Source organism: Strongylocentrotus purpuratus, unplaced genomic scaffold, assembly GCF_000002235.5.
Source record: "Strongylocentrotus purpuratus isolate Spur 01 unplaced genomic scaffold, Spur_5.0 spur5_contig_832, whole genome shotgun sequence".
NCBI lineage: Eukaryota > Metazoa > Echinodermata > Echinoidea > Camarodonta > Strongylocentrotidae > Strongylocentrotus > Strongylocentrotus purpuratus.
The window spans coordinates 411,875-428,401 of NW_022145538.1; the positions used below are offsets into that span (position 1 = coordinate 411,875).

The 16,527-nt window shown below is 36.7% G+C and overlaps 1 protein-coding gene across 1 annotated transcript in view; it reads right to left on the reverse strand.

Moving 5' to 3' along the window:
* LOC574636 (sorbin and SH3 domain-containing protein 1) overlaps positions 1 to 16,527 on the reverse strand; it is a 106,122-nt gene that overhangs the window by 17,369 nt on the left and 72,226 nt on the right. Inside the window, exons 19-20 of the mRNA XM_030984031.1 lie at positions 4,049 to 4,122; positions 2,774 to 2,980 (exon numbers count right to left, since the gene is read on the reverse strand). Coding sequence (XP_030839891.1) covers positions 2,774 to 2,980; positions 4,049 to 4,122 — 281 coding nt within the window. The remainder of the gene's footprint in view (positions 1 to 2,773; positions 2,981 to 4,048; positions 4,123 to 16,527) is intronic.

Here is a 16,527-nt window from a genome sequence, read left to right on the forward strand (position 1 = left end):
GGTGGGGGTGAGGGGAAGGGGGGGGGGATGAAAGAGATAGAGGTATGTTGACTTGCATCAGCTTTTAACACAATGACCTCAATTAGGTGGTAATACTGACTCCTTCTATCTGTACATGGATCATCTCTTTGCTTGTCATAGGTAAGCCTAACATAACTCCCAACTGGCAGGATAACAGCTGCAATTTCAGAATCAATTTTACAGCATCTTTTCACAGCAACAGCAATGAATGCAAATTGTCTATGACACAACACAACACAGCACAGCACAGCACAGAATGTATACCGGTAGTCTACTCATGTATGAGAATACATGTACTGCAGTATAGATGAGTTTCCCAGGTATGTCACTGATGTAGTCTAGGTCAACCAGACCTTGTTTAGTAGGTCCACCTGTTTTCACTCATCAGCTCATCCATCACATCTAAACTGTTCATCCTCCCTTGGCTCATCGTAATCAATTGATGGACATGACAATGATGAATACAACTTAAAGGGATCCCCTACTAGTTCTTCCTTACCTCTGTGGAAGAATTGGCTTGTAAAATGTTTTTAATGGTTGACTGACTTTCAACTTACACATGTAGATCAGTACTAGAGTATTTCCTAATTGTTATATCATAATCATCTTTCATTATAAATCTTCTTCCCACTGAGTTCAACTGTTTCTCTATGAAACCCCAAAATATATATTCCTTTCCATTTATTGGGGAGATGGGCTACTAAAAATTATTACAGGCAAAATCAATTTTGCAGCTTATAGTTATAGTAACATGTGTTAAAAATTTGTTATTATATTTTTTGAATTGATATCCACTTCATTTCATTGCTGAAACAATCTCCCATTTTTAGTCGTGTCTATGGGAAAAGGATAACACAGATGATAGCTGTATCTCCAAGAGCAACAGCACAGAGTCTAGATCTCACTAGGTACATGTATGTCTTCATCAGCTCAAAACTCAACATCCAAACTTGAGCTTGAGAAATTTTGCTCAGCATTCGCGCATAGTGGGAATCTTCGGGCTGTTGAAGATGCATCGGACAAACAGCGGGATATTTTGCAAACTAGCCCAAGATATCTTGGGATGATTATCTCGACCAAATATCCCACCAATTGCACCTGCGGGCTGATGAAGATGCAAATTAGCTGGATAATATGCGATCAAGATAGTTAAAATAGCGGGTTATTTGGCAATCTCGAGCTGATGAAAACAGGCCTCATGAAGGCAAGTTGAGCTTCTTTCTTCTATCATAGGAGGTATGTGTGTAATTAAGTTTTCTGCTAACTAGTCTCAATTAGATCTGCATATTATGTTGAGGGAACTGACCATAAGGACCAATAAAAAGACCAATGAGTCCATCACAACACCACCTCAGATCTTCCTAAGTCCTTTTCTTTCCAGTGATATACTATCTTGCTACACTTCTTTAAATGTACCCCTAATTGTCTGAACTCTATACACCCCTTCCATCCATGTAGATCACCTACCTTGATAATAGATCTATCTTTTAGTTCATCCACCTGTTCTACCTAATCACACATTCCTATTGCCTACTGATTAAGATGATCCTTAAGTGTCGCTCACACAGCAATGTTCACAATGTGATAAGATCCTAGAGCCCTTTAAAAAAATGTTACTGCATTAGATGCTCAAGAACTGCTTCAATTAGTCCCAGTTACTCGATCTTCAAAAAGTAAGTCAGTAACCGTAAATGATTTATAAACAACTATTTTGGATTACTTGTGAATGTAGTAAGGCTATGAGATCAATTCATTTTCCACAAACTTTTTTTTTTAAAGAAAAAAAAACACTGCAAATGTTTTTGTTTGAAAACCAAAATGGCTTGGCACGGCAAGAGTTAAAGGGGGAATCACATCAAAACATGCTAAAAATTTGAAATCTTTGGATGTTTAGTTAACCATTATTATCATGAATGAGGGATATGTGTGACCTGTATCAAATGTAAAAGGGGTAATAGGTCAGATGATTTTGGTACTGAGGACATTTCATTCTCTCATTACAACAAGAGTCGCCTATACTTGAGATATTAGATTTTAAAAATTAGGGCCTGCTGTAATTCCCATGATCTACTGCTTGGTGAGCTCACTCTCTATCCTAAACATCTTTATCTATCTCTACATCTACATATATCTTTAATTAGATGTTGATCTTCTACCCATCTTTATATATTTCATCTAAAAATATTTTGTTTCTATCTATGCAAATCTAGCTCTACATTTCTATCTTGGTCTTTCTCTTTCCTTCTATCTTTCTGTTTGTATTTATCTCTGAACTGCTACATCAAAGTCTATCTTTCCAAAACAACTAACGACATCAATCTAAATCTAAGTAAGAATAGTAATATCTAGATTGTATTCAACCTCCAAAATTGTTGAAATTTCTTCAAAAGCTAATTATTTCTTTATCTTTATTTCATAATTTGTAACGTCACACCGGGCCGTGCAAAATTAAAAGAAACAGAAAAGTTTTTTGGGGCGCAAAACAAGAGAAAAGAAAGGCTTCACTCTCGTATCATTTACTGAGTGCCTGCCCTGAAGGGTGATAACTCATACACGGAGATCTTGTAAACTTTTAGATTGAGTAAATGCCTTTCTTTCTCTCAGCTTGCTTGTTCATAGTTTTTAGGCAGGCTGAATGCAATCATTTTAATTTGCTTGAAGTGAAAAGCACCACCACCACCACCACTGCATGACCGTGCTAGCTGGATCGTCCATGTTCCATGCCCGTGCCTAAATATTTCAAAATCCCCACCTTGTATTCTAGAGAGGGAGTACGTTCAACTTTGGGAAGTACCTCCTGTTTGGTTGCTGTGACAGTGACGGGCGGTGAGAAATCAAAATCATCGAAACGATCGTCTGAGATGGATGGGGACTTGATAGGAAGGTACTCAGGAAGGCTTTTGTTGTAGGAGGCGTCTGGTTCTCGGACTTGACGAGGTTTCTTCTCACTGATCTGCCTCTGTAAGTGTCACAAAGAGATGAAGAAAATATTATTCCAAAGTTAACTTATTAATGACAAATAACCCATGCACAGTTGAATCAAAATCAACCCCCCCCCCCAAACCCTCAGGAAAATACATCAGTCTGAAGCATTACAAGAAATAAAATAATTAAAAAGAGCAGTATACATTTTCTTTGTGTTCCCAAATGAAAGAAAACAAGTATTGTAAGAAAAGATGGCAAACTATTGCGGTCATGCACAAAATAACAATCCTCAGCAATTTACTTTAAAATCAGCAAGGTTATATCTAACATTTAAGAACAGACTTATTCACAAGTATACAACATTAAAAACTTTCAACAATCTAAAGAAAACTGCTATTGGCAATGTCTATTAATAAGGAGGATATTCAACATTTAACCCTTTGTCTACTGGAACCGGGTGATCCCTGTATTAAAGGTATTACAAAGTTTTGGTAAATTTAGAAAATTGGCTGGATAGTGATTCTTTACAATTTTGATATATTTCGATGCCCCTATGGATGTATTATAAGCACTAAAAAATTTAGCCCCTAAAACACTTCTGCTTTCGAGAAAATTTGAATATAATTGAATATAAAAATTTACCAGTGCTCCCGGTAAATTTTGATAAATTTGAAATAGCGCCTATGGCCAGACGATGGTAGGTGCGACCATAAAAATCTCAGAATATGCAGATCGGATATATATATTCCAAACGGTTATATCAAATCGGTCGATTTTAGTCAAATAACATTGTTTTACAGCTAAATTAAATCTTGACCTTGAGAGGGCGCTATACAACATAAAGAGTTTATTATTTACAATTACATCACTTTAGACTCGATTTTAACCGCGACAACGATCACTGAATACTGTAGGATTGCATATGCTTCCAGTATGTTCATTTGAACCAAATTCATTACCCCATACCAAAACTTTGTATTACCTTTAAGCTATGGGAATGAGAGAATTCAGGAGTTAACAGGTTAACCCTTTGACTACTGTATTCCCATAGGCATAATACAGGAACCACTCGGTTCCAGTAGGCAATGGATTAATAACTTACAACATCAGCTGATGGGAGCTGATTCATGTAATCATACCGGCTGTCTTGCACTACAGGCTTGGTGTTAGAAGATGCTACGCAACAAAAATAAGAAAATAATTCTTGTAAATACAAACTTTCAGTTAATACCCTTACACCAAAGAGAGTGTTTTATTGTCCTGTGCAGCTAGCTACGAAGCTAGCTAGCTGGACGTTTTGACCTGAATTAAAAAGAAAAGAAAATTAGCCCTTAATTCCTTTTTTTAAAACAAACAGACATTGTAAATAAAAAAATCTGATAAAATTGATTGACATAAAACAAACATCACAAAATAGAACATACACATGCACAAACCACACACAGAATAAAGTAGTGAAAACAAATGTTTATACTTGTACTCTCCAGCTTAATATCTTGAAATAAATACAGAACAACAACGTTAATGTACATATAATTAAATAACAGAAAATAGGAAAATATAAGAAAAAGAAGTAGACTGGATTATTTATAGAGACATCTGGAGAATATATCAGAGCAAACATTGAGGTTTTTCATTAATTATAGAGGTGTCACAGAGAGCACTACAATTCTTCCTGCACCTGCACTTTATATATTTTATACCTTTTAAAAGCCTATCTGCAGTGGTTTGGCCAGGAGGGATTAGACCTCCCTGCGTGGTCACTGACACGTGGTTATCTCATCAAATCAGCTCTCAATTAACATAAGAAAAAGGGTATCATGGGGATCAACAGGTACCGCTTAGGCATTGTTGGCTGTATAGAGGGCGCAAGTAGCTACAAGTAGTGCAGTCCCGCTTTATATACGGTACACTATCTTCCACATATTATGTTTCCAAACGACCATCTGGACAATTGATATGTCTCCTTGTTGAACATGTAATCATATTATCTTTTAGTTTAAGTTTTAACTGAAGACTTCAGAGACCAGAGACCTTCTAAAGACCACTTTTGTAAGAAGAGATCACTTCCTATCAAAGCAATAATCTTGAAATATATTTGTGATATAACCTTAGACCACCATCAAAATGATTTCAGGTCACTCAAGCTGTGAGACATATATAATCTCAATTCAATTACGGTCAATAATTTAAGTTCAACTAGATGTATTTTACTTGATTTATAGCTTATAATATATATATATATGATATGATACTAACATATTAACTCAAAAATAACTTGACATAAATAAATAAAAGTCACACACAATTATGTAAACGATGCTGTCTTTACTACAAAAACTGGATATTTTCTGTCAAGCTCTCAGAAAATCATAGAAAAGAGAGAGATATATAGAGAGATGGATGGGGAAGTGGGTGTGTGTGTGAGAGAGATAGAGAGGGGAGTGGGAGTGTGTGTGTGAGAGAGAGAGAGAGAGAGAGAGAGAGAGAGAGAGAGAGGAAAGAAGTGGGTGACAGAAAGATTGAGGGAGAGGGGGACAGAGGATGTGTGTGAGAGAGATATAAAGATAGGGAGGGGATGGGGGAGAGAGAGAGAGAGAGAGAGAGATAGATAGAGACAGATATAGAGATAGAGAGGGTGAGTGGGTGAGAGAGATAGGGTGAGTGTGTGTATGTATGTGTGTGTGTGTGTGAGTGAGAGAGAAAGAGAGAGATAAGACAGATATGCCAATGACCTTCAGTACCATCTGTTATCTCTCATCACTCCCGTATCACTCCTGTATCACTCCTGTACCTATGCCTACAAGGTATAGTTACATCCATGCATCTCTTTCTCTTGCTTTCAGTATTGAATGCTTCCAAATGCCATCAGCATGGAGAGGCATATATATATATATATATATATATATACTGATAGAGGCATACACCTTGCTTATGCTCAAAGGCAGATAAAACAATATTGCCTTCAAGCTCATCTTCAAACAGAAAAAAAATATTGTGTGGAAATCAAAATCAAAATAAACTATAATAGTGTAATTCCCAAAGCAAACTTGACTAAATTGTCCAGATATCTTCTCAATACTATCATTTCAAACTAGAGCACACAAGTTCAAGCTAATATTATCATGAAAATAAAGTAGATATAACTCAAGCTGTCCTTCTATGTTACCATTTTTTTTTTTCTTCAAATTGAGACAAAAAAGACAAAGAGCCGATACCATATTTGTCAGCTCAAAAAAATAACTTAATTTAATTCTAAAAACTTTAATTTAATTTTGAATAGGAGTGGTGTGTTCAGTGCTTTGTTACCGCAAGAAAAAGACGCTATATCAAATATCATTTGGATTGGATTGGAAAGGTTTATCATAGAGATATTGTACATTTGTAACTGGTTCAGCAAATTCAACTTAGATCCAGTCTAGCTCTTTTCTCTTAATTCAGTATTCTTAATATTGTGTGTGTATCTAAAAACTGAAAAGAGATTTTGATATCACAGATACACTGTTTACATTATGTATTGAAGGTGATGTGAAGAGGAAGAATCGGGGACCCATTCACAAAGCCTTTTTTCAATGACAAATTACAAAAATCAATGACAAATCTGCTGATAACCAATCAGAAGCAAGGACTTCAGAAGTTTGTAACAAAAAATGTCATTTGTCACTGATGACAAGTTCATGAAATGCCCCCCAGATGGGCTGAACTATCTTGTACACCTACCCATCATCTCAAGAGTGGCAAACTGCTCATCTGAGACATCTTCATGAGAAAACTGGCAAATATTACTCTAAAAGGAGGTGATAGTACCCATCTGTCCTCACTAGGTCATTAATAACTCATTATCTATGGTCCATTGCATCAGCTTCTTGATCTAGTCTGAAGATGGATACCAAACATGATGACACTTGTCTTCATCGTACTAATTACAGGGGATGAATTCTACCTCCCTTGTCACATCATGATGCCAAATTTGGTAAGAAGAAATGAAGACTATTTCAAAATAATAACTGTAAATGGATTTGTGTATGTTATTCTTTTGATGATATTCCTGCTTTGTCTGGTAATATTGAAAACATTATTACAGAGACTATTAAGAAATTAACTTGAGGGGAATTCAGAGAGCCTCACACATTACATATTGAAATGAACAAATATGATTTCTATAAGCAATACCCATAGTGCATTGAAATTGTCTTTGAGCTTGACCCCATTTCACAAAACTTGTCATCAGTGACAAATGACAGTTTTTGTTATAAGCTACTGAAATCCTTGATTCTGATTGTTTATCAGCAGATTTGTCACTGATTTTTGTCAATGAAGAAGGGCTTTGTGAAACAGGTCCCAGATTTCTTGAAAGTCTTCACAATCATGTTTTACGAGAAATTTCCTCAGAAATGTTTACAGAGTTACAACCTTAAAATCTGGGCCATATTTATGAAACTAAGCTCACAAGGGAACTAACCAATGAGAAATAAGGACTTTACAGAAACAGAATACAGGTGCATTGAACTTGTTTGTCCATTCCTCTTAATGCACTCTCAGATCACGAGATTCATGATTGATAACCTTAGCCAACCAAGATAACACCATTCTGATTAGAATTTTTTTTATATTCAATTGAATGATACTTTGAATATAAATAGTTTTTATCTAACGGCACCTGCTACCCATATTATATCAGCAACTAACATCAAGGTACAAGACTTACAGACAGGTGCGTAATCATATTCAATATCTCTAGGCAATAGACAAGACTAGTTTTGTATGTTTATTACAGCATCTCTAGCAATTTATCTACAACTAGGGTGAATACAATTCACAGCCAGATGCCAATGAACTGTGCATAGCCATTTACAAATATGTGTCCATCAAAAGGGTGTTCGCAATTATATTTCTAATTACAAGCATGCTTAGGATTGCACCCTTGAATGCCCTTATTACCAGGCAAACATTTGATTGAACGAATGAGAGAAATCAATATCTACATGGACATCTCAACTATTAAAAAATTATATATCTGGATAGTGGCTAGGAGAAGTAAATGGATACTGCTATCACCTATGTTGTAGTAGTATTCAAATATCTTTTGAAAGGTCATAAGAGATTGGCAAAAGAGTACATCATAATATCTCAAGTGTATTTTGAGCACAGATATAAGGTACCCATCCTTCAATATATCTGTAAAGCGCTGAGACACATCGTTGTAATGATGTATTGGGCGCTGTATGAAAAGCGGAATATTATAATTGTTTTCAATAGTAACTTGGCTGAGCTAAACAAAATACCTTACTTGTTTCAAACCAGTCATATGATACAAGTCAATTTACAATTCTTGCATTGACTATGCTATGAAAATACACCTTACAGTGGCCTTGTAGTTGACACAGGAATGTCATGATCATTCCTTAGCAAATTGGCAGGAATTCAAAAAAGCATGTTTTGAAAGTGGATCGATACAGAGGAAAACAGTAGTGGAGTTTCTGCAGTAACAATAAGTTAATTTTTATGAATTAGATTTTCTAGAGCTTGATGTGTGATCCCTGAAGAAAAAAAGAAGAAAAAGATTAGGATAATGAGCTAAAAAGATAAATTATATCTAACAGACGAAGAACTTAAACAAAAATTAGAATAGTGAGTGGACGAATGAGAAGACAAGTCAATGAAAAAGTAATTGACCAAAACAACTTCAAAAAGGAATGTTTGCATTGAGAGAGAAAGATTTCTATCATTGGTTTGGGATCCACATCAAAACCAGAACAAATCGGCGAAAAGATGATCTAATATCCCAAGTCATAAGTCATAAATAAAGTTTTATTTATGAAGACAAAGACCGGAATCCTTACAAAAATTAGCAATTTCTATGGAAGAATTTAAAGCAAGGGCAGCGAACAGGAGAAAGTATTTCCCCAAAAATTCTTTGAAATTTGTTTTTGAAAATTATTAGTTTGTTTTAGGGGCATTCACACCGACAGGAAAAAGTGAGATTTAAAAATTGATTTTTATTTTTGAGTGTGTGGATAGAATAATTTCACTTATCTTCACGATTCGCATTGTGATCCAATTCGCACTAAGTCTTGCAATTTTTCAGAATAATTGCGAGTTTGCCGGGCGCTGTATGTGTGAATGGTATTGAGAATAAAAATCAATTTATTTAATCCCAGGATTCCAAGCCTGCATACATCGTCGAGATTCACGTATGCGCAGTTCGGACGTTCTTGCTGTCGAGCAATAATTCTGTGTGTGTGAATGGTTGCCCCCCAAAAAAATCGATCTTTGCATCGTGATCCAAATCGCAATAATTGTTATGTGAGAACGGGCCTATCATAAATAGAATTCTTGAAGTAAGTCATTGCCATGGCTTGGTATTCATTCAAATACCTCACAAACAGTAGGAGGCTAGGATAAAAGTGTATCAATGACCCATAACAACAATATCACAGCCTCCCAAATACCAAATAACCACATCGGCCATATAGCAGAACGACCATGGCCGTCAAAGACTCAGGCATGCATCGCACGTAAAAGGTAGCTCTATTTATAGATCAAGAGTTAGGAACGAACGAGCGGTAGAAATAAAGTAGGATATTGGTCATGTCATGGGGAATGAGTTTTAAATTGGATACGATGGGAGATGGTAAGGAACGTTGATTCTGCTTTAATGAACGCAAAGTTCGTCTTGATTCACCCTAATGCTGTTTACTTTGATCGATGGAGTAAACAACTCAAAACTTAGAAGGAACTAATGAGACATACTCAGGTGCTATCAATTTAGAAATAATATTTAGAAAATGAAATGTTATCTGTTCCCAAATTCATAGGCATATTTTAAGCTCCATTAAAGTCGAAAGATATGTTTTCTTCACCACTGCTCTTTGTGAAAGATAAAGTAAAGTTTTTAAATTAATTTCTTTCATAGGTGATTCACTAAAATTTCTACATACCAGGAATTAGGATAATAGTCAGAATTCATCTCTGTTGAACATTTAAACAGTAAAATGCAGAGAAACATTTGAAGCATCTAAAAAAGACAACTTCCTGTGACTATCTGTATTCTATAAGGCTAATATTCTTACATCCTGTGAACCAAAAAAGCAATTTTTTTTTACTAGCAGCACCGCCATGCAAAGCCTACAATTACTTGAAAATCCAGCAATTTCATGGTTATTTTCAACAGTCACACTATGTGACGATAAGAGTTCATAAAATTATAGTTTCAATATTAATGAATGGAAGATATTCATTCTGAAAATTTGATCATTTGAGGGGGTATGAATATTGAAATAAAATGATACATTAACAAATAATCATGATTTTATTTTTTAAACAAATTTTCTTTAGCTTGATTGGATATCAGAATAATGATGCCATATATTTTTAATAGTCATAGAACTGCATTTCCAGGCACAAAAATGAAAATGAAATGAAATACCATGTTTCTTGATGGATGAAGTTCTGGGAGGAGGTTTGAAGGTCGCCGGTTTCCACTTTTTTGGTGTCTGGACTGTGTGGTAAGATGATGGTGAAGATGACACTGTCGTAGTGGTGGGAGTCGAGAACGAAGACGATGACCATGATGATGGTGAGAATGATGATGACAGAGATGATGTATACGATGATGCAGGTGATGATGTGCTAGAGTATAATGATGAACTACCTGGTGTGTATTGATTCCATATCGACTGAGGAGTTGATGAGGAGGAGTACTGAGATGCTACAATCACTTGAGGTCTGCTAGGAGTCTGTTGCCATGACAACGAGTTAGCGGAGGGTCCATATGCCGGGGAAAGCCGCGAATGTGAAGATGGTGTAGCAGTCCTCATTGTAGGCGAGGGTGTTGTTTGGCTTAATGATAACGCAAAGTGTTGAGATGAGGGTTTGGAAGGAGAAGACCCTAGCGATGAAGATCGTAATCTCATATCACAATCATCTGGAAGCGACGAGGACAATTGCCTGTGATACGAGGCCTGAGGGGGTGATGACATCGGTATGGCAACGGGTGGGGTTACAGACTTGCCCGCTTTACATTGTAATGTTGAAACAGAAGATGACATAGCTGCCGGAGTTGATAACGATGTCGCGTGGGCTGTGATAGGTCCAGGCATGCTTCCTGTCTGCTTTGTCAAACTTTGTAAGTCAACTTGTGATTTAGTTTTCTGCAAAGGAGGAGCAACTGGATCTTTGGCGGGTTCTGTGACATCATCATTGGTCATGCCATTAGAGCTTTGTGCTGTAGATGTAGCTACAGATGATGATGCTGGTTCACTAGAATCAGGTACTGGGAATGGTGCAGGAGCTCTATAAGTCGACGATTCTGAATTACGATCAGACTTTTTAGAAAGAGAGCCAAGAGGGGGACACTGAGGTATCTGCTCCAACAGAATGGTTAAGATATCAGCGGAGAGGGGTCCTGGATCGGTATTGGTTCTTCGCATGACTTTCCTCTTGGTCCGGCCGCTGGGGGGTTTGGCGGCCGTTACCTTGGTGAGATCCTCCGTGCTGGAGCGGCGCTGGGGGTACTGCACCATCTCAAATGATGGGTTGTTATGAAACAGACTTTTCTTGTTGGGCGAGAACTGCCGGAAGGCTTGGGTGAATATCATCCTCTGCTTCGATAGAAATCAGCTGCAGATGAGCTTCCGTGGGTTGAGATCCAGAGAGCGTTCAAATGAGTTTACTCCTCAGGGCGTCCAATGGACGTTGGAATGTCGATTGGCTGAAAGTGTATGCACCACGGCCCGACAGGCTAATGAAGGGATTGCAATGACAAAATGTGCGGACAAAAACAACAACAATGGTCCATGGCCTGCAACTGTGATCATTGGACATCGATACAAGCATTCCAACAGGTCAGCGGGTCAGCATCGGGTTGCTATGGGTGAAGTAAAGACTGCCCCCACATTCTAAATTCCTTTAGGATAACCTTGAGATTGGTGTATAAACACATCTTTCAATAAGCAATTGGACTGAAGAGTCAGCGAGACATTTAGGGTAGTTATGACCGACTGCTAAACAGTTTCACTTGTATCATCTGAGAATGATAATACATGACAGGTTTATAATGGGGTCAAAATATTAAATTCTACATCAGGCTATATTACTTTTGAATGTCTTCTTCAAGTAGTATCACAGTCCTAACATCACGTTTCCACCAATAGAAAAGGTATTTTTATTCTCTTTGTCCTAACACATGTAAACCGTCAAACAAATTTCACAAAACTTGGAATGTCTGAGAATTTGCTATCAATAGCAAAAGCAAAAGACCACAAGGTAATTACAGTAATCCAACACCATAGACAGATATCGCTGATAGTTGCACAGTACACATCACCAAAACATGATTTATCCACGTATGATATGAACAGAATCAAAAAATGATTTCAGCGACACTTATCCCACGCCTGCAAGCCTGATGCAGGCATGGCACTAATACAGTAAGACACGGCACATCTAAATAAATCCTCTCCGACTATGATCAGAGCCAGCGATCGTCTGGGAGATGACAGTATCACATAGGCAAGGAACATTCCTATAACATGGGTCATCTCATCAGTGTTTAACTATCAGCAGTCATTAGCGCCCAGGGATGGGCCCCTCCACTCATCATATGCCTTAAAGGGACGAGTCAGCATTTATATGCTAGCGCAAAAATTTAGTCCAAAGTCATGAGGGAATCAGAGTACACCTCAAAGATACTACTCAATATTTGAAAATGTATAAGGTAGCTCAGATCAGAGTTAACCAAGAAAAGCAAGCACCATGTGAGATATCAAAATCAAAACTAATAAATCAAATCCTCAAATATTGAAATGCTTACATCTGATAAGTGATAACAAGATATCAAAACACATTACGCTCTCCAGGGAATTGATAGACACTCTATTTCAAGTTATTGCAATTCTCAGAACAGTTGTATCATTAATCATCAAATTTATAATGTAAATATAACACAAACATTTAGGTGGAGACTGCCTTGGTGTATCTTAACCAGCATATTGAGGGTTTTTCAATAACAGGGGGATAAGAACAATACTCCCAAGCGGACATACAGTGAATTGACTGCTCTTATTGGAAGCGTGCAGTAATAACTTGATAAGCTTGCGTGAAAATGAAAGTAAAAGAAAGTCAAAGAAAGTCAAGATACCTATGTTATTATATCACTATGAACTCATCAATAAGTCATATGTCAAAGGATATGAAGAATAGTTCTGGTCATGATGTATCTTAGAAAAAGGGTGTGGCTTCATAAAAATCAATATCACAAAAGAAAATACACCGATTATGTTTGATCTTTAATAACATATTATTCAATTATGTATGTGTGTTTCATTTATAAGCTGTATTGCTGAACCGTCCTATACTAAGTATTTGAAATGAACAAAGACCAACTAAAGAGGGATAAATAGAACAATTTGTATAATTTGTAAAGAAAATCTGTATGACACCCCTCTTATATAGAAAGATAATAATCTAATAGCAATATAAACATGCCCATCCCCAAACAGCCATCCTTTTCAAGTGTACTTCAAGCTTCTGGACACTTGATATCACTGTCATTTTGAGTTACTAAAACACAACCTGAAGCTATCAAATGATGCCGCACTTTCCTTAAGTGAGTTTGCAACTAGCATGCAATATTCAGCATGAAGGAATGATATTGCCTTCTCTCTTATAGCTACTCAGTTCATGAAATGAAAATATGCACTTTGGCAAATGGCTGAGGAGTAAGGCATTAAAGCTTAGATGGTTTCCAAATGCAGTCTGGCCTTCACCCCGTTTCTCAAAGTGGCATCAATTTGAGTTGGTAAGAACGAGAGAGGACTCGGAGAGGATGAGACAGCAAGGCAATATTGACATAGCATTGTGAGACATGAGCTGCATACATATAACACGATAATAGAAAAATAAGAGGAAAAGGGGAGAAGGAATGACAAAAGGTGAGACCCAATACTTGGGATAGATAGAGAAAGATATGAGACAGACAGAGATAGAGAGAGAGAGACAGTGAAAACTAGAGAGACATTGTAATAGAGGAAAATCAAGAAGAGACGAGTTATGAGAGGCAGAGGGGGATGAGAGGGGGAGGGAGAGACAGAAAGAGAGAGAGAGAGAGAGAGAGAGAGAGAGAGAGAGAGTACATGTGGGGGACTAAATCAAACCTAACAATAGCAGATACTTACAAAAAGAAGAGACAAAGAAATAACAGAAATTATAGAAAATTGAAATGAACTGAGCAAAGGGGAAAGATATAATTGATATGGTTCTCAATGTATGAAATGACAGAACATGGAGTCTGCAATCTTCATATATTAAAAAAAAAGGACAACTTAAAAGATGAAAATCCCCTTCAAGTACTCTAAACAATAACAAAAGAACAGGAAAAGATCGGCATTATCTCCTTCCACATTTCAATACCTAAGAAATCTCAAGAAAACAATGTTCTCCTTGTAAAGAGCCTTGATAGAGACACACATAACCTCTTGCCATTTGAAAAGTTCACTGCCAGTGACATGAATCTGGAGCAAATATCCGAAATCTGATAAAAGAGATTCCACCATGCATCCATCTTTCTTCCATGCAGGCTGAGCAGCAAAGCTCTTTATTGTGGTATAGTGAGAGAGGAAATGAAAAAGTCCTTCGGAGAGGAAGTCAGTGACAGAACCACAAAATTGGCTTCATGCTTTCTACCACCAAAGATAACAAAATAAAAAAATCTTCCAAATAATCAAACTGCGAATAATAAAAAGTATCCAGCATACTCAAGAAGCACATGATTGCACTTTACAGCATTTTTATAAACAGGAGAAATTATTCTGCAAAAATGACTTGTCTAGATGATGCACAAGTTCTGTTAAACAGCTAAAAGATGAACACCATAATCTACTTTTCCTCCAAATATACATCTCAAAACCGGAAGACATATGACACACTTTGGAGCATATAAGCTCATGATTTTGCAAGACGATATCCATTAGGAAAGAGAATGACGTGTTTCCACTGAAGAATTCCATCTTGAGCAGCGATCAGATGAAACTAACAAAACATTGCCTTTGTTTCCAATTAAATAATCATCATAATTTTCACACATTCAAGAAACATGGTTGTTAATATCCATCAGAAAACAAGACAAAATGATTTATCCAACCAGGACAACCATAAGAAAACATGCCACACTACAGTGGTATGAAGATAAATCAAACGTTGTGGAACATGTTCCCATCAATTTTCCTCCTCTAAATGCTGTAAATGCTGCACATAAATGTGTCTAAATGCAGCACTCAGCTAACATGATTTGGTGCATTCTGCTTAAGAAGTAAGGACTCTTGAGGACATGTGTTGGTGACCTTTTCTCACTTGAACTCTAATGCAGAGGTATGCAGCACCACGAGGTTGAAATATGGTTACCAGTCCGATGGGGATGGATGTGGCAGCACACAGGGGAATACTTTCACTCAGGCATTGTTTGTTATCCGATCCATTTTGTCATATTTGAAGTGCACTCTCGATGCACTTTTATGCACAGCAGTTTCTATTATTGCTAAATCTAGAGAATCTTCAAGTTTCTGACATTTGGATGGTTTTTGTCCTTCCAATCCAATCTGAATATACTATCATAAAAAAATAAAATAAAATGAACTTCTCTTCCAAAGTATATCTTTGATGTCCTGGTCCTACAGTACAAAACTGCAATGATTTGCACAACAAAATAAAACTCAATTTATATTTTATTCATTAAATCAATTGAAATAGTGCCAGGTTTTTAGAATGAGTAAAGAATATGTGCACAGTAGAACATTACTTAATTATCAAGCTAGGCAAACACATACATGTACTCAATGTATTTAAAGTGGGGTCCTTGACCTAATTTGATCGTTTAAAAACTAAGATATGTATTCTTGTTCTTGGTAAATACCATGTATTCATACATGTATCTTAACTGAATACTGTAACTATTATTTCTACAATAGCAACTTCTATCAAATGTTTTGATTGCCAACTGTCTGCACTACTTTAAGTATCTAGGAAAAACAAAGTTTGTATCACATAGTTGCCCTAGCTGTACAACCAATGGAATACATGTTGGTCGCAAGAGAGTAGCAGGAGAGGCACAAGAAAGCAAGCGGTAATTACGAGTGGCCTTCATCTAAAGCTCAGCTTACAAGCCTCTGAAATGAATAAACCACTCTTCAATCAAGCCATTACAACATAATTGGATAAACTTCACCTCCATTACATAGTACATAATCATGGTGTGTAGCTAAGCTATTTAAAAGGGAACTAAAGTCCAGGCTAGAGTCCCTCGCATGAACTTGAGCGTACACACCCCTACAACTAACAATGGAACAATATAGTAGTCTGTAGACTTCAGACTACAAATTGATAACCCACTTTTATGCCAAGTTCTCTATAGCATTGATGGCATAATTGAAACTCTTTTCACACATGGCAGTGATACCTCCAAAGGTCTCTCTTAGGAAGGAAAACACCTCTTACAATGGGAAAATAATTCAACAAAAATGAGCCAATTTGATCCATTTCCTTTTGAGATGACAAGTGTCTCAGCTATCAATTCCTTAAGGCCAA